We start from the raw sequence: 20,702 nt of genomic DNA on the forward strand, positions 1-20,702 counted from the left end.
TAGTTGGGCATTAAGGTCAGTGGTCATGGTCATGCTGGGGGCCCATTTAATTGTCACTACTATGAAGTGGGTATACACGTAACACAGTTTGGCGTATGCGCTGGTATTCTCCTATATTTTTATGCACTACATGAGAAGTTGTCCATAAATGCGTTAACATTTGATTAGATAATTGATGCGGAAACTATTTAAATCTGTAGTTAGGAATATGCCTAATGATTATTCCCTTGGATGGCCAATTAACAAAGGGTAACAAAAGGGAGTGTCTTTGTCACTGCTTTTCTCTATGAGAGACAAAGCTTCTTCTATCCATATATCGAGAAGCCGCCTGCATTCAGGCTAAGTCTTTCTGATACATGATATTTTCACCCCCTTTCGTGCATTTTCATCCCAACTTGTTTGTTTTTACCTAAAATTGCTTTCATTTCCATCTCTTTTGTTCGTCTTTTACTCCATTTTCAGGAAGAAAAAATAAATAAAAAGCGGGTGTAAATATAAATATGGAAATTAGATGAAAGAAAATATTTCAAACACACATCAGAAGATTAACGGATCAATTGGTTGGTCATTGATGTCAGTGGTCATGGTCATGGTGGGGCCCATTTGGCTGGTATAGTGGTATTCTCCTATGCGAAGTTGGCCATAAATGCCAAAACATTTGATAAGGTAATTGAAGCGGAAACTATAGACACGTGTAGTTTGGAATATGCTTGGTTATATATTGGGAAATGATATATCCGTCTCTTTTGATCACTAGGAACACCCCCCTGTCAGTGCATCAGTGACTAAAGCGGGGCTGTTGTACTTATGTCGGAAGAATTCAATGCCCCTAATTGCCACAAACACTGACAGGGGGTGTTCCTAGTGATCAATAGGGGCGGATATATCACTTCCCTATATATATTACCTTGGATGGCCAATTAACAAAGGGTAACAAAAGGGAGTGTCTTTATCACTTTGCTTTTCCCTATGAGAGACAACATGACATCTGTCCAAAGTTCCCAACCATGTATCGAGATTCGAGAAGCCGCCTGCAAGCTGGCCTTTTGTCGTCAAAAACCGCCACATGGTTGCTCTTAAAGGAGCCATGTTACGAGGACTGATATTTGCACTACCCAATTTTGATAATGGCACTAATCACGTTATTTTACACATCTCTAATTATGTGCTGAAGCGTTTTTTGAGTTATAAAAGCCTTTAACAGCGGGTTTAAAGGGTAGAAAATTAAGAGAGTGGTGCTCTATATTGTCAAAATATAATAGCAAGGTGGTGTTTGGATCGGGGAAAAGGAAATTATGGAAATTGATATTTTTCATGAAAAAAAAAACTGCATGGAGGATTTTAGTTTTCTTCGAAACCAAGAAATATTTTCAATTTTGGAAGAAAAAGTTCAAGTGAAATACCTTAATTAAACAGTAAAAAAATTCATTTCTTTGAAAAAAAATTACCCACATCCAAACAGCCATATAGCATGAGGTCATTGTTTAAAACTCCCTTAGTCAGTTAAGTTCTTGCTCTGAGTAATCACCAAGTTAGTTTTATCCTACTGAGTCAATCAGGAGCTCGTTCAACTTCTACTAGTTAATGAATATTTTATCACGTCAATTACTGACTCCCTTGATTTAAATTGGCTTTAGCTTAGCTGAATTCATGTCCCAGTTCCAAACTTTTAAATACTTCTTAAGATTTCTGTATATCCTTTAGAAGAAATCTATATTAGATGAATTGCTTAAACCCGAATTAACTTTAAGAAAAAATATTGTATTTACAATATTTGTAGTAGGTTTGCTTGACCCACAATGGCATTAATAGATAGTAAAGGTCAAGTTTACTTAACCCACAGTGACAATGCATTGTATAGGTAGAATGATGTATTGCCCTTGTCTACAGGTGTTACAATTGCTCTTGAAAAGTTTAAAACAGAAGGGGAAGTGATATATCGGCCCCTTTTTCTTACTTGGGACAGCCACCTCTGGTGTATCTATGACCGTAGAAAAGATTTATTACCTTTAAGTGGGAAATGATTCAACGGGCCTGATTGCCATGTACCTTGAATTTGCCTGTCTTATGTACAAACAGAGGTGAATATATCATTTCCCAAAAGAAAATATAATATGCACTATGCTTGTCAATTTCTAAATATAATATGCACTGTGCTTATCAATTTCTCCGGAATTTAAGCCAAAATGTATCAAGTTGTCTCCATTTGATCATGATCCAATAGTGGCCTACTAACTGGGCCAGACGTTCTAAGAAACGCTCTGCATCATAGAGGGTGTAGGGTGTGTATCATACAACATTTATTTTAGGGAAATGATATCAGCACTTCATTGTTTTGACATCCACACTCTCCTTGTCCTTTTGTATTTAATGGGCTTTTGAGAGGTTTTTGGAAAGGGCTGATATTTCTTCCCCGCCCCCCCCCCCCCCCCCCCCCCCCCCCCCCTTCTGACAGCTGGATAACGTTAAACGTTAGGATATGTCACTTTCCCATCATTTGACCGGTCTCTCTCTCCACACACAACAGGAACAGTTGGTGGACCCAACAGAAACCGTTGGTGGAATGGTGGGCCCATCTTTAAACAACGTAGGCCCTACCCATACCACAGTAGGATAATCCAAACTGTCCATTTGATGGACCATAAACGTAAATAGGTTGCGTCCCAAAATATCATTTCCATAGGCTGATCCTAGCCATCCGATCTAAATAGAAACTACATCTTATGCAACCTCTATAGATTGTAGGGTTGTGATCATCCTATGCAAATGATTTTTGGGGCACAACCTATTTACATTGTGACCCATCAAATGAATGGTTTGGATCATTCTATGGAGTTGGTCGTAAAGTAACATTAAGGGGCGTCCACAACATAGGACCATCCAAGCCGTCCATGGTTTGGATAATCCTATGGAGTTGGTCGTACAGTAACATTAAGGCCCAATCGTAGGCCCCACCGATTTTTTTCAAATTGAAGTGTACCGTCCTCAACATAGGATGATCCAAGCCGTCCATGGTTTGGATCCTCCTATGGTGAGGTTCGTACAGTAACATTAAGGCCCAATTTAGGCCCCACCCATATTTTTGAAAATGAAGTGTACCGTCCAGACCATAGGATGATCCGAGCCGTCCATTTGATGGGCCATAACGTAAATGGGTTGTGCACCCAAAAGGGTTGGCCAATCAAATGAATGGTTTGGATCATCCTGTGGTCGTACAGTAACATTAAGGCACGTCCACAACATAGGATGATCCAAGCCGTCCATGGTTCTTTAGAGGCGGCTGCCAGATGTTCCCGGTAAATCCGGGAAGAAAGATTCAATAATACGCTACCCGATGACCGGATAGTTGGCAGAATCTCATATTTAATTGGCACGCACAAGACGTTTCATCGGATACGTGGATGTCATCAGAACTAGGGCTGCAACTCGAGCCGGGTAAAACCCGACCCGCATCGACCCGACCCGAAAATAGCCTGGGTCGGGTTCAGGTTTCATGGGTTTCAGGTCGAGCCGGGTTCAGCATTCAAAAGCCCGCATGAATCACGGGTCGAGCCGGGTTTGAAGGGGCCCGACCCGACCCGACCCGAGTTACATAAGTTATAGTATAAGTTATAGTATGTACATTTTTTTCTATTGTTAGTTAAAAGTTAAAGGGATAATTACATTTACACCCCCTTTAGTTTCTGAAACATCCACTTCCACCCCCTTTATTTGGATGATTTTTTGGTAGTGTTTGGATTCGGGTAGGGGCCCACATTATTTGGATGATCCAAAGCGTTCATTTGATGGGTCCTGACATAGATATGGTGTGCCCAAATAATCAGCTCCATCGGATCATCCTAACCCTTCAATCTATGGACGAACCTTCAGCTGAGGGGGCAAACATTAAACAAATTGAAACTACAGGGGTGTATTTGTCACGTTTTAAACTATAGGGGTGGAAGTGGATGTGTCAGAAACTAGAGGGGGTGTAAATGTAATTATCCCAAAGTTAAAAGTGAAAACCCACGCACCCATTGTTACTGTATGTGAGTGTAATTTCTGCTTCTATGAGTTGAGTTGATTCAAGTGTTTGATTCAGCATTGTTTGATTGTAATTACAACATTGTTTGATTACAGCATTGTTTGATTCAACTGTGATGTGAGTGTAATTACATCATTGTTTGATTCAAGTGTAATGTGAGTGTAATTTCTGCTTCTATGAGTTGAGTTGCCTTGCCAAACAAGAATTTTCCTTAAAAATTTGCGTCAACGTGAAAAAACCCGACCCAACCCAAACCGACCCAAGATTTATCATGGGTAGGGCCGGGTTTGGGAATCGTGGGTTTTTCGAAAAAAAACCCGACCCGACCCGACCCGAGATATTTCTCTGGTAGGGTTGGGTTCTCCAAAACCCGACCCGCCCGACCCGAGTTGCAGCCCTAATCAGAACTCTTGGGTGATTAAAATATGCATCTCCCCGTAATTTCTATTTTTCTTATCTTATCTTTCCACCACCTATTATTTGTTTTTAATACCGGTTTGGATCCCAGAAAAACATTTCTGATAAAAATATTCCTTTTTGCTTCGTTTGGTTGGACAAAAGCTCAGCAGCCATCGGAATTTGGGTTGGATTTGGCATGTCATTCCACATTTGGTTGCAAAAATACATTGGGATTTCTCTCATGTAATAATTACTTGTCTCTTTCTTATCATCTTCTTCCAAAAGCAAAGAATTATGGTTGAATTTTTTAGGGAATGATGCTCTCTCTCTTTCCTTCTCTTCCCTCTCTCCCTATATTGATAATGACACCCCCTACTTTTCCCCTACTTTCTAAGTATTTGCCGCGCAACCAAACACTACCGCACAATTTTAGAAAAATCAAAATGCATGTCTCCTCCCTTTGACTTCCTTTTCCACTACTCTCCGAACCACTCCAAGCAACCAAACCATTCATTTGATGGGCCCTCACATGGATTAGAGGGAAATGATACAGGAATGGCTTATTTAGTGGGATATCATTATAAATAGAAGGTCCCTCCAAATAAAAATTGAATAGTGTAAGCCGGTTCAAGTTATATTCTTCAATGTGTAATCGAACAATATTGAGAAGTGAAAATTACTAGAAAAGTTTATTAGATCCAAACATTCTCAAAAAAAAAAAAAAAAAACCTCTGATCCAAACAAGGCCCTAGGATTGTATTTTAACCTCTTTTAGTTAAGAACTGCACACAACATCCATTTTCGGGGCTTAAAGATCCTACTTTCTAAGTCCTAGCCACGATCCATATCAAATTGGACAATCAACTAGAGTGTTATAATTAGGGTTTTTTCAATGTTACAAAAATACATCTGTGAAGTGAATTCTGCGCTCGAGTGCAAAAAATAGGGGTGGGCCCACACTGTTGGGGGGGATCCAAAGCATTCATTTGATGGGCCATTTCATGAATAGGGTGTCCACCAAAAATCAGCTCCACTAGACCATCTTAGGGTGTCCATTTGTGAGGTGAAAAAATGGCAGATTAGTGGACATGCAGTATCTGTCCTTTTTCACTCCACAAATGGACATCCTATGATGATCCAATGAACCTGATTTGTGGTACACACCCCATCCATGATGGAGCCTTTCAAATGAATGCTTAGGATCACCCCAACAATGTGGCCCCACCCATGTTTCTTGCACTCGAACACAAATAAGCTATCTGCGCTCGAGCGCATGAACCCTTTTCTCATATATATAGGAAACTACCAAACTTATGGTGAGCTAGCTTGCCCAATCACATGGGTCCCACATTTTGGTGAGTGATCCAAACCATTCATTTGCAAGGCCTTATCATAGATAAGGCATGTGTGTGTGTGTGTGTGAGAGAGAGAGAGAGAGAGAGAGAGAGAGAGAGAGAGAGAGAGAGAGAGAGAGAGAGAACTGTTGGCGAGCTTAAGCGCACCATTTTTTTGGTGCGCTTAAGTTGTTATAACGCCTCCCATTGGTGCACTTAAGCAGGACCCAGCGGGACCCAAACATTTAAACGAATGGGAGGCGTATAACAACTTAAGCGCACCAAAAAAATGGTGAGCTTAAGCGCACCAACAATTTTCTTTCTCTCTCTTTCTCTCTCTCTCTCTCTCACACACACACAGTTTTCTTATCTGAGCAGAGCTCACAAACAAGGGTGGGGCGACATTGTTGGGGGTGATCTTAAGCATTCATTTGAAAGGCCCCATCATGGATGGGTATGTACCAAAAATCAGCCCTATTAGATTATCATAGGGTGTCCATTTTGACCGGACCCTAATTTTCAAAATCGAATAAAAATCCTAAAATCGAGTAAAGTTCCTGAATCCTTGGATCTCGAAAAATAATTCCCTGATGTCCTAAAACCGCGCTCCAACTTTGAAAATTGAAGAGCCGAACCCAAAATATAAAAGACCCCGGAAAATCTTCATTTGCAGATTATTGTTGAAACCTTTGTAAGCCGAAATGATATGTACTAGTAAAAAACCCCGTTCGATGCACGAGCCAACAAAGAACTGTACGAACCACATCATAGGTTGATCCAAACCGTCCATGTGATGGAACACAACATCAATAGATTGTGCCCGTAAAATCATTTCCATAGGCTGATCCTAGCCCTCCAATCTATAGAGGTTTCCATAATTTAAAAAGCATAAAGGAGGGGGATAGGATTGAAATTATTTGGCTTTAATGGATGCCTTTGTTAAAAAGCATAAAGGAGGGGGTAGGATTGAAAATATGTGGGTTGAATGAGTGCCTTTGTTAAAAAAAGTGATGTGTAATTCTCATAGAATTTTAGGAGAAATTCAAATAATTCTCTCATTTTCTCTTCTGCTCTATATATATATATGTGTGTGTGTGTATGCGAGAGAGAGAGAGAGAGAGAGAGAGAGAGAGAGAGAGAGAGGTAGATAACTAATTTAATCAGTCCACCAAAACCACAGTAGGCCCACATTGTTTGGATGATCCAAAGCATTAATTTATACAAGGAAAGTGTATCTAGTCGATCGAGTAGATAAGTTATCTACTCCGCCGGCTTAAAATATAGTGAGGGCCTATGATCATCCTGACCCTTTGAACCGTGGAGGCAAAAATGGACAGATTGTGAAGGTTTATACCAATCCATTTTAAGCTCCACAAATTGAAGGATTGGGATGATCCTATGGAGCTGATTTTTTTGGCACACCCTGTCTATCTGAGGGCCCATCAAATGAATGATTTGCAACACCGGGATATTATTAGAAATCTAACGCCCCTCTAGCTAAAATTTGAATAGTGTTGGATGAAGTTATATTTTTCTGTTTTTAAAAAGGTCAGAAAATTTAAGATAATTAAAAAAAAAAATTTACTTTCTAAAATTTTTTAGAAAATTCCTGGAATGTAAACAGGGCCTAAAAAGACAACAAAAATCAATGATCTGGCATTTTTTTGGCGTAACCCTAAACAAGACTTAATAAAGGCTTAATTGATCAAGGGCCTAGAACCATAAGATCAAACTGAGCTCAATTCTAGTTGGCCGGCTTTATTTTTGCCATTCAAATCAACGAATAGGATCTCACAAAAGAGAAAAGTTGGCCCAGATAAGCCTCTTCTAGGAAGGAGCATAAAGGTGAATTTCTTTTGGCTACTCTTATTGGCACTACCATGTCTTAATAATTGCCCAAACTGCGCTTGTCTTTTCTTTTCAATGGGCTTCTATGATGTTTTTAGTACCTGTAATAAACTTTTACAACTAATTAATAAAGAAAACAACATGATTTCCTGTAATTATTAAAACATGGTAGTGCCAACATCATCAGTAGCCTTTCTTACTAACATTTTCCAATATAAACTTTCTTCAACTAAAGTTCTCAATAATTGACATGAAGAAGACAAACATAAAAAGAAGACAAACATAAAATCCTTGCAAAAGCAATGAGAAATAATTTTCTAAATTCATGATAAATAAATAGATTCTTTTTGATAATGTTATATATATATGTGTAGGAACCGTTTTCTCTCTCTCTCTCTCTATATATATATATATATATATATATATATATATATATAGAGAGAGAGAGAGAGAGAGAGAGAGAAAACGGTTCCTACACATATGTGTAGAGAGTTCTCTACACACTAGCTTAAAATACAGTGGGGGCCCACATTGTTTGGGTGATCCAAGCCATCCATTTTAAAGGCCCTCACATAGATAGGGTGTCTACAAAAAATCAGATCCATAGGATCATCCCAACCCTACGATTTGTGGAGGTAAAATGGATGTCTTTAAACCTTCACAAATTAGTTCATTTTTTGCCTCCAAAGTTTGAATAGTTAGGATGATCCTATGGATCTTATTTTTTGTGGACACCCTATCTATGTGAGGACCTTAAAAATGAATGGTTTGGATCACCCAAATAATGTGGCCCTCACTGTATTTTAAGCTAGTGTGTAGAGAACTTATCTACACATATGTGTAGGAACCGTTCTCTCTCATATATATATATATATGTATATATATATATATATATATATATATATATATCTTCATGATTAAAATTAAAATTATACATAATTAAAATTAATTTCTTCAGTGCATCACAGCTTGTATTGGTAGTTTTGTTTAAAATGGAAAAAAGAGAAACCTCACCCAATCCGCTCTTGTCCATCCGTCAACAAGAAATCGAACTACTCATTTTATGTCATTACCTATTATTTTGGTAGGTGAAACCATATACTTAATGTTCTACTTGCTACACTAACCCAATTAAATTTTCTAAGGATAAAGGTAAACAGGGTTCTCTTCCGGCACCCATTAACATACCTAAAGGCCTAAATTATCAAGTAATTTATTATTATTCTTCTCATTCATGATTCATACATAGACATTTTGATTAAGACATGAGTTTCCTCTTAAACAAAAGAGATGTTCCCCACTAGCTAGGTCACCCCCAAGGCCTAGTCAATGCCGTCCGATAACATGTTATACCATTTTTTTCCCTTCTTTGTACAGCTTGCAATTGGTTAGGTTTCTTGAAAAATAGTAACTTTTTTTGTCTTCTTTATTTATTTTAGTGTACAAAGAGATGGTGATGGCCATAAATTTACAGTTGTATTAAATTTAGACAGCCCCATTGTAAAGAGAGGAGAAATCAATGAACTGAATGAGGAATATATTATAAGTAAAAAACTTAAAAGAAATCACTAAAATTAATGTTTTGTGTGCTTTTTTTTCTTTCTTATTACACAACAAGACTACCCACTCCCTTTAAATTAAACATAATCATAACATATACCTCTAAATCTGGGGAAGAAAAATTTTCAGAGAAAACCCTTTCTATCAGAAATGTTTTTCTTGCAATCCAAACATGGCCTTAGGTTTCTATTGTCCAAAATTAATGGCAACAGTTAATTCTAACATCAATTATATGTGCATAATTTTAGTAATCGGATGTGAACCGTAGGACATATATAGTTTTTGACCAACCACACATGTTGAACAACAACAAAATAATTTTTTATTGATGTTACAATTGCATGATTGGCTTTAATTTTGGGCCAGAATGGATTCCAATCAAAGACCAGCTAAATAAACGGTTTAGATCACTCTCGAATCATTCCTCCCATCATACTATTGTAACGGGTAACAACATTCATAAAAGACATCCCTCTACATAAAAAATTGAATAAGGTTGGTTTAAGCTGTCGTGTTTTTTGTGTAAAAAAAGTAGTGACTTTAGAAATATTTTTCCTTTCATAATAAAGGAATCTAGGATGGACGGTGCAGACCAGTCAGAGGTGAGAAACCACTATGTGATAGACAGGACTTATTATATTGTAATCACATGGCATCACATGGCGCCCGAGTAAGCCTTCTGATTTTCCTTATTGGCAGTCCCTCTGTTTCTAAAGGGTTAGAATCATCCTATGCTAATATTTTTTGGGCACAACCAACCTATTTACATTATGGCCCATCAAATGCACGGTCTGGATCATCCTATGGTGTGGGCTGTACCTTCCGATGGTCCATTTTGAAAAATAGGGAGTGTATTCATGCATAGTAAATTAGTAATGCCCGAGTCCTCAAAAAGTGAGATGCTGTTAGAAGGGCTGATTTCCAGACACAAGTGCACTATTCCAGCTCAAAAAGTGAGATGCTCTTAGCCCTTGATCTCATTTTCTATTTTAAAAAAAAAATGTTGAAAAATATCCAAAAAATCGCGGGTGCCTGCAGGTTCACCCGACCCGACTCGTGTTTTTGTGGGTTGGGTCACCTGCGGATCGGTTTTGGCGGGTCACTAAAACCCCGATCCTTAGGGTCGACCCGCAGGCACGAGTCGCGTTTGCCAGGTCTTGTGTGGATTGTCAAAATCAAGCACCGGAATCGGCATGTTATTCCGACTATGCCTAATTCGTTCCGCCACATGGCTCAAAAAATAATTAACGAAATCAGATCTGTGGAATTGATACTAGGGCGGAATTAAAAGGGAATATATGTTGGAATCTGTTTCCCGCTCTAAGATGTTGTAATCTGATTCCACCTTCGTCGGAAAAACTTTTTAATAGAAATTTTTTATTTTAATTTTTTTCCTATTTCATTTATCAAGGAATAGAAATAGGATGCCGGATTCCCGCTTCCCGCTTCCAGCTTCCAGCTTCCAGCCATAGTACCCTTAATATAAATACACATTTAGTCGTGTAGAAAAAGCATACATTTTTTCGTACACGGAAGAATGATTCAAGAATTTCAACACACAAACATCTTTTACTGGATCTAATTTATTTTTCTCTTTCGACTTAGTCATGATATCCCATAAACAGACAAAATATGCCAACTAAAGTCAAAACTAGCTGAAGGAGACATCCTTGATCTTTTTTTTCTTTATTTTTTTTATGACGTAGGGTGCCCCACCCCACTTTGTTGAGTGTGACTAATCCCCTCCGGATGAGCGCAATCACCCGGAAGCCACGCGCATCAGGCAAGCCCAGGGGGATTCGAACTCTCGTCTCTGGGGAGCATACCCAAGACTTAAGCCAAAGATCTTATCAATTACAGCCAAGCAATTGAATTTTTATTAAGGAAATGATGTTGCCCCTCCCATGTTTTGGTAATGTGACTCCCACGTTATTAAAGACTTTTCTTATTGCCCAGAGTTTTGATAATTACAACAGGGCTAAATAGAAGTGATTGTAACAAGAAGTGCTGATGCCATTTCCCACTTTTGTTCAAAATACTGAGAACCCAACAAGAGATTTTAAGAACTCATCAAAAGATAACAGCTCAGATGATATAATAAAAAGAGAAGATAAAAAAAAAGTCGTCTGAATTTGATTATTGGGTGCATGTGATAAAGCTAGGGAAGCGCTTTCCAAGCAACATCACCAAGTGAAAAGACAAAAAAAAAAAAGGACAGATAATAAGTTGGAAAATTTTCAGTTACTATTGTTTAATACGTATTTTCCACGATGTACATTGTATAATAAGAGAGCAGGTGACTTGTTCTCGGCTCAAACTTGGATGGCGAATCTCAAGATTTTAGACGCTGAATAGAGAAAAAACAAACCCCACATGGAAAACCCAATAGAATAAGCCCCATTTGATAGCTCTATTCTAACGACCTCTTATTATAAATTCATGCCATATGGAAAGCTAGGAATAACAAGCTCTCACCTCTCCCAATTCTCTTCTCGCCGAAAAAAGAAGAAGTTAAAAGAGGCTAAATCATCTTAGCAAAGAAGAAATTGGCCAATTTTCCTGCAGCTTTCCGATGAATTCCCGAGCTGGCGACCCCTTAAGGGGTCGCCTTTGGCCTCAAATTCTACTTGCCTTGGCCATTCTCTTCCTATCTAACAATGTAGCAATGGCTGATCCATACATTTACACGTCTCCACCGCCTCCATATCTTTACATATCTCCACCACCTCCTTCACCATATTACTACAAGTCTCCACCACCACCCTCCCCTTCACCTCCACCACCTTACTATTACAAATCGCCACCACCGCCCTCTCCATCTCCTCTTCCTCCTTACTATTACAAGTCTCCACCACCTCCTTCGCCTTCCCCACCACCACCTTACTATTACAAATCTCCTCCACCTCCATCTCCTTCTCCTCCTCCACCATATTACTATAAGTCACCACCACCTCCTTCTCCTTCTCCTCCTCCACCATATTACTATAAGTCACCACCACCTCCTTCTCCTTCTCCTCCTCCTCCTCCACCGTATTACTATAAGTCACCACCACCCCCTTCTCCTTCTCCTCCTCCACCCTACTACTATAAATCTCCCCCACCACCATCACCATCTCCTCCACCTCCTTACTATTACAAGTCTCCACCACCTCCATCTCCATCTCCACCACCACCTTACTACTATATGTCTCCCCCACCACCATCTCCATCTCCTCCACCTCCTTACTACTACAAGTCTCCACCACCACCATCTCCATCTCCACCACCACCTTACTACTATAAATCTCCCCCACCACCATCTCCATCTCCTCCACCACCTTACTATTACAAGTCCCCACCACCACCATCTCCTTCCCCTCCCCCACCTTATTACTATAAATCCCCACCACCACCATCTCCTTCTCCTCCCCCACCTTACTACTACAAATCCCCACCACCACCTTCACCATTACCACCACCCCCTTACTACTATAAATCTCCACCACCACCTTCACCGTCGCCACCACCACCATACTACTACAAATCTCCACCGCCACCGTCGCTGTCCCCTCCTCCACCTTACTACTATAAGTCCCCATCACCACCATCACCATCACCACCACCACCGTACTACTACAAGTCGCCACCGCCGCCAATGCCTTATCCTCACCACCACCCACTCATCGTTAAGGTAGTCGGAAAAGTTTACTGCTACAAATGCTATGATTGGGGATATCCAATGAAGTCCCATGACAAGAAACATCTGGAAGGTATGTAATTTTCTTTTATTTTCTTAAATCACGTCTAAAAAATTACAATGAAATTTCTAAATTTCAAAACTTGCAGAAATTGTGTTAATTGCCAAGAAAAATCTACTATTCAAGGGATCAACGGATTTTTTGTATTATTTCAAACAAAATCTTTTAAAAAGTTCCTAAGTTTCTGCCTCTTAATTAACACATATAAGAAACTATATCTTCTACATTTCTAGCATTATATATGTGTGTGTGTGTGAGATAGGGATTCAAAACTAGAATTGTTTAATTTTTGGGGGGTAAATTATAGTGGCACTCTTCTGTTGATTGCCTCGTGATATATCCTTGGACAACCAACAAGAAAAGCCAAGATAATGAAAAGAGTGCCACTATCGAAACAGGGGAGTGGGGATGAGTTCAATTTTGTTTGAGAAAGTTAGGTACAGAAGACATATGAGTAATTTAAGGCATATCTAACACACATTTTCATATGACTGTAATATCATACGAGGGCAGGTGCAATTGTGAAGGTTACTTGCAAGGCCGGCGACAAGGACATAGTAGCCTATGGAAAAACCAAGATCAATGGGAAATACAGCGTGGTTGTTGAAGATTTTGACTACGCAAAGTGGGGACCTAAGGCTTGCATGGCCATGCTTCACATGTCACCTAAGGACTCTCTCTGCGACATCCCCACTAACCTACACAATGGAAAGGAGGGAGCCATGCTCAAGTTGAAATCCAAGACACATGAAGAGGTTGTTCTAAAGAGCAAGTCCTTTGCCTATGCTCCCAAGACCCCCTACAAGGAATGTGAAAAGTCCAAGCCACCTCCATACTACTACACCTCCCCTCCACCCCCAACCCCCACATACTACTACAAGTCGCCTCCACCACCAGCGTACTACTATAAGTCTCCTCCTCCACCAGTGTACCAATACAAATCACCACCACCACCACCACCCACTTACTACTACAAGTCTCCTCCCCCACCATCTCCCTACTACTACAAATCCCCACCACCACCATCGCCATATCCTCCTCCTCCCTACTACTACAAGTCTCCACCCCCACCATCTCCATATCCTCCTCCTCCCTATTACTATAAGTCTCCTCCACCTCCATCTCCGTCTCCTCCACCACCTTACGACTACAAATCACCACCTCCACCATCGCCTTCTACCCCTCCTCCATACTACTACAAGTCTCCACCCCCACCATCGCCATCTCCCCCTACGCCTTACTACTACAAGTCTCCACGACCACCATCGCCATCTCCCCCTACGCCTTACTACTACAAGTCTCCACCACCACCATCGCCATCTCCCCCTGCTCCATACTACTACAAGTCACCACCTCCACCATCTCCGTCTCCCCCACCTCCCTACTATTACAAGTCACCACCTCCACCATCACCGTCTCCCCCACCTCCCTACTATTACAAGTCACCACCTCCACCATCGCCGTCTCCCCCACCTCCATACTACTACAAGTCACCACCTCCACCATCGCCGTCTCCTCCACCTCCCTACTATTACAAGTCACCACCTCCACCATCTCCGTCTCCACCACCTCCATACTACTACAAGTCCCCACCTCCACCATCACCGTCCCCTCCTCCTCCCTACTACTACAAGTCACCACCTCCACCATCACCATCACCTCCTCCTCCGTACTACTACAAGTCCCCGCCTCCACCATCACCGTCACCTCCTCCTCCCTACTACTACAAGTCCCCGCCTCCACCTTCACTGTCACCTCCTCCTCCCTACTACTACAAGTCCCCGCCTCCACCATCTCCATCTCCACCACCTCCATACTACTACAAGTCCCCGCCTCCACCTTCACCGTCCCCTCCTCCTCCATATTACTACAAGTCCCCGCCTCCACCATCCCCATCTCCACCACCTCCTTACTACTACAAGTCGCCGCCCCCACCCTCGCCATCTCCCCCACCCCCATACTACTACAAGTCTCCTCCACCACCATCGCCATCTGCTCCTCCTCCTTACTACTACAAGTCCCCTCCACCACCATCCCCATCTCCACCTCCTCCCTACTACTACAAGTCTCCTCCTCCACCATCACCATTTCTTCCTCCTCCCTACTACTACAAGTCCCCACCACCACCTTCACCGTCACCTCCTCCTCCCTACTACTACAAGTCCCCACCACCACCTTCACCGTCTCCCCCACCCCCATACTACTACAAGTCTCCTCCTCCACCATCACCATCCCCGCCTCCTCCCTACTACTACAAGTCCCCTCCACCACCATCTCCATCTCCGCCACCTCCATACTACTACAAGTCGCCACCACCACCATCCCCATCCCCACCACCTCCATACTACTACAAATCCCCACCCCCACCATCCCCATCTCCACCTCCTCCTTACCTCTACAAGTCCCCACCTCCACCATCACCGTCACCGCCACCTCCTTACCTCTACAAGTCCCCGCCTCCACCATCACCTTCTCCGCCGCCTCCGTACCTCTACAAATCCCCTCCTCCACCATCGCCATCTCCGCCACCTCCTTACCTCTACAAGTCCCCCCCTCCACCATCGCTATCTCCACCTCCTCCTTACCTCTACATGTCCCCCCCTCCACCATCACCTTCTCCACCTCCTCCTTACCTCTACAAGTCCCCACCTCCACCATCACCATCCCCACCTCTTCCATACATCTACGCGTCCCCGCCACCTCCAACCTACTACTAAGCAGAAGAAGTCCGTTCGTTTGTCCATCATGCCAACCATGTAAGTCTAAATTCCTTGACCTCCTTGTTTTTCTCTACTCTGGATTTGTCATTTGTACTTTTAGTTCTTAGTTTAGTTTCTGTATTCAAAAGTTCCATCTACGTTTGTGACAATGCATAGTTAACTTGCAGGTTTTAACTGGGCAAGTGCAATAAGGGAAAGCTCCATGAGAGGGAGTGTGTGGCCTCAAGCTTCTAGTGTAGCTTTGTGTGAACTTGGTAATAAGGGTCTGACAAATGCCTTGAAGAACTACTTTGAGATCGATGATGCAGGCCTAAGAGCTTCTTTGGTGGCCATCTTACATGTTATATTGTTAAATTATTCAACCAAGATTGGCTTGAGAAGAGAGCTTGGCCGACGCACCTCCAAAGGAAAGAAAGAGGAAAGATTTGATTGGGAGGACATGGCTTGGTGGTTGTTAGGATTAGGTGTTTTTTGTATGTTTTCTTGATCATATTTGTTGTATGTATAACCCAGTTTATTTGGGCTTTTTATTCATGGAGAGGCATTTGTTCCTAAAGCTTCTTGTGCTATGTGCACTGATTGGCAATAAAGAAAAGTCGTTTCTTGTTTTCATTTCCTTGGATTTCTATCCTCATTCATTTGAATCTCAAGTCCTCTTCATTTTAATGCATATGCCCATTTGTCTCTCTTCTGAAGAAATTTAAAACAAGAGCATTGAACACCATGCAAAGTACGACCACATTGCAATGACTTGTTTATGCCCAAAATAATGTACGTGAGCGTTTGGATCTAGGGTAAAAAATATTGTGGAAATTTTTTTTTCCATGGAAAAATATTTCATGGGAAATTAAATTCTATGGTCTAGTAGGTTTGCAATTTTCCTTTAATAAATGCATGAACAAAAAATTGATCTTAGAAAAATAAAGTACGCAAAATAAGTAATACCAGAAGATGAAAATATCATTTTCCATGAAAAATTCCAGTAAAACTTTTCCATACAACCAAACCGTCCCCCCCCCCCCCCCCCCCCCCCCTCACGTGAATATAATTCTTTCTTTAATCCAAACACATAAAAACAATTTTTCTAGATTGAAAGAGATTGTGTTTGGTTCGTGTAGAAACTCCATGATGTCTACATACATTCATGAATCATGTAGTTTGATAATGACCTGCGGAGAGCGCTTTCAGCTTTTTCCTGAGGCTGCCACTCTCCTGTCACTCACTAGCTATAACATCCTACGAAAGAACTTCCAACAAACTCCAATGGCCAAACATTGAATTTTGACTAAGAATAGATGAAGGGTGTTTTGGTCATCATGTTTCATATTGGCGTTCCTTTAAAGTTTGGAAAGGTTCTCATTGCTGGGCATAGAAGTCGTCCTGCTCCCTCTATTATTGTTTGTACATCCATTTCTCGTAGTAAGCAGAACCAATATAGAAAATGAAAATGCAGTCGAACAGACCTTATTCATTAATGACCCTCCTCTTTACTCATACCTGTTCCAGAAGGGGCCTGGTATAAGTAAATACCTACAAAATTAGGATTGACACTTATGTTATTTTGTCCTCAAATTAAATGTAATCAAATATGAAATATGTCACTATTGTCGTGGTGTAAATGGTGTAAACTGCTTTAATTTACAGGTATCAATACTACAAAGAAAAGTGTAAATGGCACTCCTATTATTGTTTTATTCTTCCTAATTAGCTATTATAGCGGCTATTATAATCCTCACAAAGCTATGAACATCTAAAAAAAAAAGTGGTAAATTATGTGACTAGTGTCACTATCAAAAGAATTAAGGGAGTCTGTAAGTGCTTCATATACTCCATACCCTTTTGATTCAGTAATCCTACAACACCCTTTACACTTGTCTAATTAACTTTTAAAGGCTGTTAAAATTCCCAAAATGCTCTCAACTGCCAATTTTAAAAGTGCAAAGAGAAGAGATACATTTTGATACATTATTGAGACAAGGGAGTAAGGGATATCATTTAAATGCTCTCAACTGCCAATTTTAAAAGTGCAAAGAGAAGAGATACATTTTGATACATTATTGAGACAAGGGAGTAAGGGATATCATTTAGGGATTTTTGTTGATTAGTCCCTACATGGAAAAATAATTGCTTAATAGTCCTTACATGGAAAAATAATTGCTTAATAGTCCCTTAGAAAAGCATAGTATCCAAGCAGTCTTATTGTTAGAAAATATTTGCTAAAAGGTCCCTATAGCTCACCTACGTCAATTTTCTCTGTTAAAAAATTTAAAATTTAAAATTTACCCCCAACCCCTTTAATCCTTTTTAGCGTACTTTGATTTCCCTCCCAATATTTTCTGAAGCGAATTAGGAAATAAGCGAAAATAGTATCTCTTCCAATACTCCTAAAAAAATACTTCAACAAAAAAAATCATTTTAGGAATTAAATAAATTTAAAATCCTTCTTAAAAAAAATTAAATAAGGTCCTTCATTCTATCATTCCTCAAATTATTCAGACATAATTCCTCTCTTAAAACACGAAAAAAATTTCCTTCGAAATTATTTTCCATTAGAAATATTTTCTTGCATTCCAACCAAGATAGGAATTACCTCGAAAAGTTTGAAATGAAAAATATTCCTAAATTTTTTTACTTTATTTATTCATGAAGAAAAGATAACTCAAACCAACCCTATTTAATTTTTAAGAGGTATTTTAAATTTATTTAATTCCTAAAATGATTGTTTTTGTTGAAGTATTTTTTAGGAGAGTATTGGAAGAGATACTATTTTCGCTTATTTCCTAATTTGCTTCGGAAAATATTGGAAGGGAAATCAAAATATGCTAAAATGGATTAAACGGGTTGGGGGGTAAATTTGCCATTTTAAAATTTTTAAAGGAGAAAATTGAGGTAGGTGAGTTTTAGGGACCTTTTAGCAAATATTTTATAAAAGTAGTACTGCTTGGATATTATGCTTTTCTTAGGGTCGAGCGCAGAAATAATTTTCCCATCTCCCTCTCCCTCTCTCTCTCTCTCTCTATATATATATATATATATATATATATATATATATATATATATATATATATTGGGAAAAGTGTTCCTACACGATCATGTAGATAAGTTATCTACTCCGTCGGCTTAAAACACAGTGAGCCCTGTGGGACCCTCGAGGGCGTGCCGGGACGGATCCCCCTCTCGGCTTCGATCTCCACATGAGATGGAGAGCTCCGACGTGGCTCTCGGATAGCGCCCTCACGGAATGAGTCAATGGCGTGCAATACCACTTGATTTAGAGTAACAAAAAACTCGAAACAAAGTCGTACCTCAACAAATGTCCCCACACAGATCCAAGGATCCGATGGGAAACTGAAAATAAGAGTCGCCATCCAGGATTAAGGCCTGGAACCCATAAATGTACTCTGTGTAAAGGATAAAAGCATGTCCTAGAAAAGGAAGGGTCCGTGCCTGGTTACGAGTGGGGAAGGTGTTATGCACCCCACTTGTCCAAGAAAACTCTGTCTCTTATGTCATTCTTATTAATTTTTAAGAATTTTGCACAAGGGAGGTAAAAATTATAGTAATTTTTTTTCTATCTTGAAATTAAGATAGAAAAAAATTTCTATTTGAAATTTTGCATAAGGGGGCAACAATTATAGTAAATTTTGCACAAGGAAGGGATATAAAACTGGTAACATTAAAATTTTAAACTTATTTTCTATCTTAGGGATGATTGGAAGGGGTGGGGGGCAAATTTTTTTAAAAAGGGGGTAAGTATAAAAAATTATTAAAAAATAAAGGTATATATTTTTTTCCAAAAAATTAAGGGGGGCAACTGTCCCCCTTCCCTTTCAAGTGCCATCGCCCCTGTCAAGAGATAAGATAAAGAGATAAAACTACAGCTAAGCTTGTGAATAAGCATGTAATCAAAAGATAAAATAAGCAGATAATACTACAGCTAAGCATGCGAATAGGGATGTGGTCAAGACAATAAAGAAATAGGTAATGCTATGATAAAGCATGTGTTCAAAACAAGAAAGATATATGGTTAATGCTACAGCTAAGCATGTGAACTAAACAATAAAGCAAGCAGTAACTAATAGCATGCAAATGAATAAGTGAGTATAAACATATGATCTAAGCAAAGCTATGCCTAAACATGCCAACATACAAATCAAAGAATCAAAGAATCAATAAAGGGGTTTGCAGAAGAAAATGGGCTTGATAGGCTCGAGAGGGCAATCGTCCTAACCTACAGTCTGTGTCCAATGAAATCAACTCTCATAAGAGTGTTGACTTCATAGTTACATCGGCGACATCCTTTTTTTCCTTGTTATTCGTTCAAAACTGTTTTTTCTTTAGGTTTCAAAAACCGTTTTTGTTTGGTTTGAAAACAAGACTTTGAAAAAGTTTTTCCTTGAAAGGTTTTTAAAGGTATGAAAAGATTTGGTTTTAAAAGGTTTGACTGGACCTGGGAAGACCCAAGTTGCCTATGTGTCCTGTGAAAAGTGATCAAGCCAGCATAATTCGGAAACAGCTTTTCAAAATACGTTTTTAGTGTTTTTTTAGCTTTTTTGTGTCTTTTAGATTTTTTTGATGTTTTTATTGTTTTAATGTATTTTCACCTTTTCAGCTAAAGGGAACCTATAAGACCACACTCCGTGATCCACAGCCTGGCGGAGTGTCAACACTAAGGGCAGAATCCCTAGAGCTTAAGGGGAATCCCTAATTAAGTTAACTAGAGTCCCAAGATGTAATGATAAGATCCCAAGAAGAAGTAAGACCGAGCCAGTCTCTAAAGAGAAGGGATAAATGTCTAAGTTAAATGACAGACTCCTATACTGAAGGACAGACTCCTAGTCTAAAGAACAGACTCATAGTCTATGACCCTAAGGGGAGTTGCTAATGACTAAAGCAAGTCTCCTAGAAGAAGATGAGACAACTGGGGCGCTAATGAGACTGGGTAAGTCTCCTAGACACAGAGATGGGCTCCAAGTAACCTTATCATTACCTTTGCAATGATAAATAAAGGTATTCTAGAAAGACTAAGTTAGTCTTCAACTAAAAAAGGGGAAAATATTCTATAAATGAGACTAGTTAA

General features: G+C 39.9%; 1 protein-coding gene across 1 annotated transcript; it reads left to right on the forward strand.

The window, feature by feature from the left end:
- Positions 1-11,514: 11,514 nt before the first annotated feature.
- Positions 11,515-15,930, forward strand: LOC143860424 (uncharacterized). The gene is made up of 4 exons (XM_077371055.1): positions 11,515-11,873; positions 12,099-12,914; positions 13,416-15,658; positions 15,790-15,930. Exons 1-3 carry the CDS (start codon positions 11,738-11,740, stop codon positions 15,617-15,619), a joined length of 3,156 nt encoding a protein of 1,051 aa, XP_077227170.1. The 5' UTR covers positions 11,515-11,737; the 3' UTR covers positions 15,620-15,658; positions 15,790-15,930.
- Positions 15,931-20,702: the final 4,772 nt, after the last annotated feature.

The sequence above is a fragment of the Tasmannia lanceolata genome, unplaced genomic scaffold (assembly GCF_043159265.1).
Source record: "Tasmannia lanceolata isolate RefF3 unplaced genomic scaffold, GAP_Taslan_0.1 ptg000037l, whole genome shotgun sequence".
NCBI lineage: Eukaryota > Viridiplantae > Streptophyta > Magnoliopsida > Canellales > Winteraceae > Tasmannia > Tasmannia lanceolata.

Excerpts from the sequence above, each read along its gene's own strand:
- LOC143860424 (XM_077371055.1), top strand. The coding sequence starts at position 11,738 with ATGAATTCCCGAGCTGGCGACCCCTTAAGGGGTCGCCTTTGGCCTCAA. Across the intron at positions 11,874-12,098 it reads GTCTCCACCGCCTCCATATC|ACTATAAGTCACCACCACCT; the intron begins TTTACATATCTC and ends CTCCACCATATT. Across the intron at positions 12,915-13,415 it reads TGACAAGAAACATCTGGAAG|GTGCAATTGTGAAGGTTACT; the intron begins GTATGTAATTTT and ends ATACGAGGGCAG.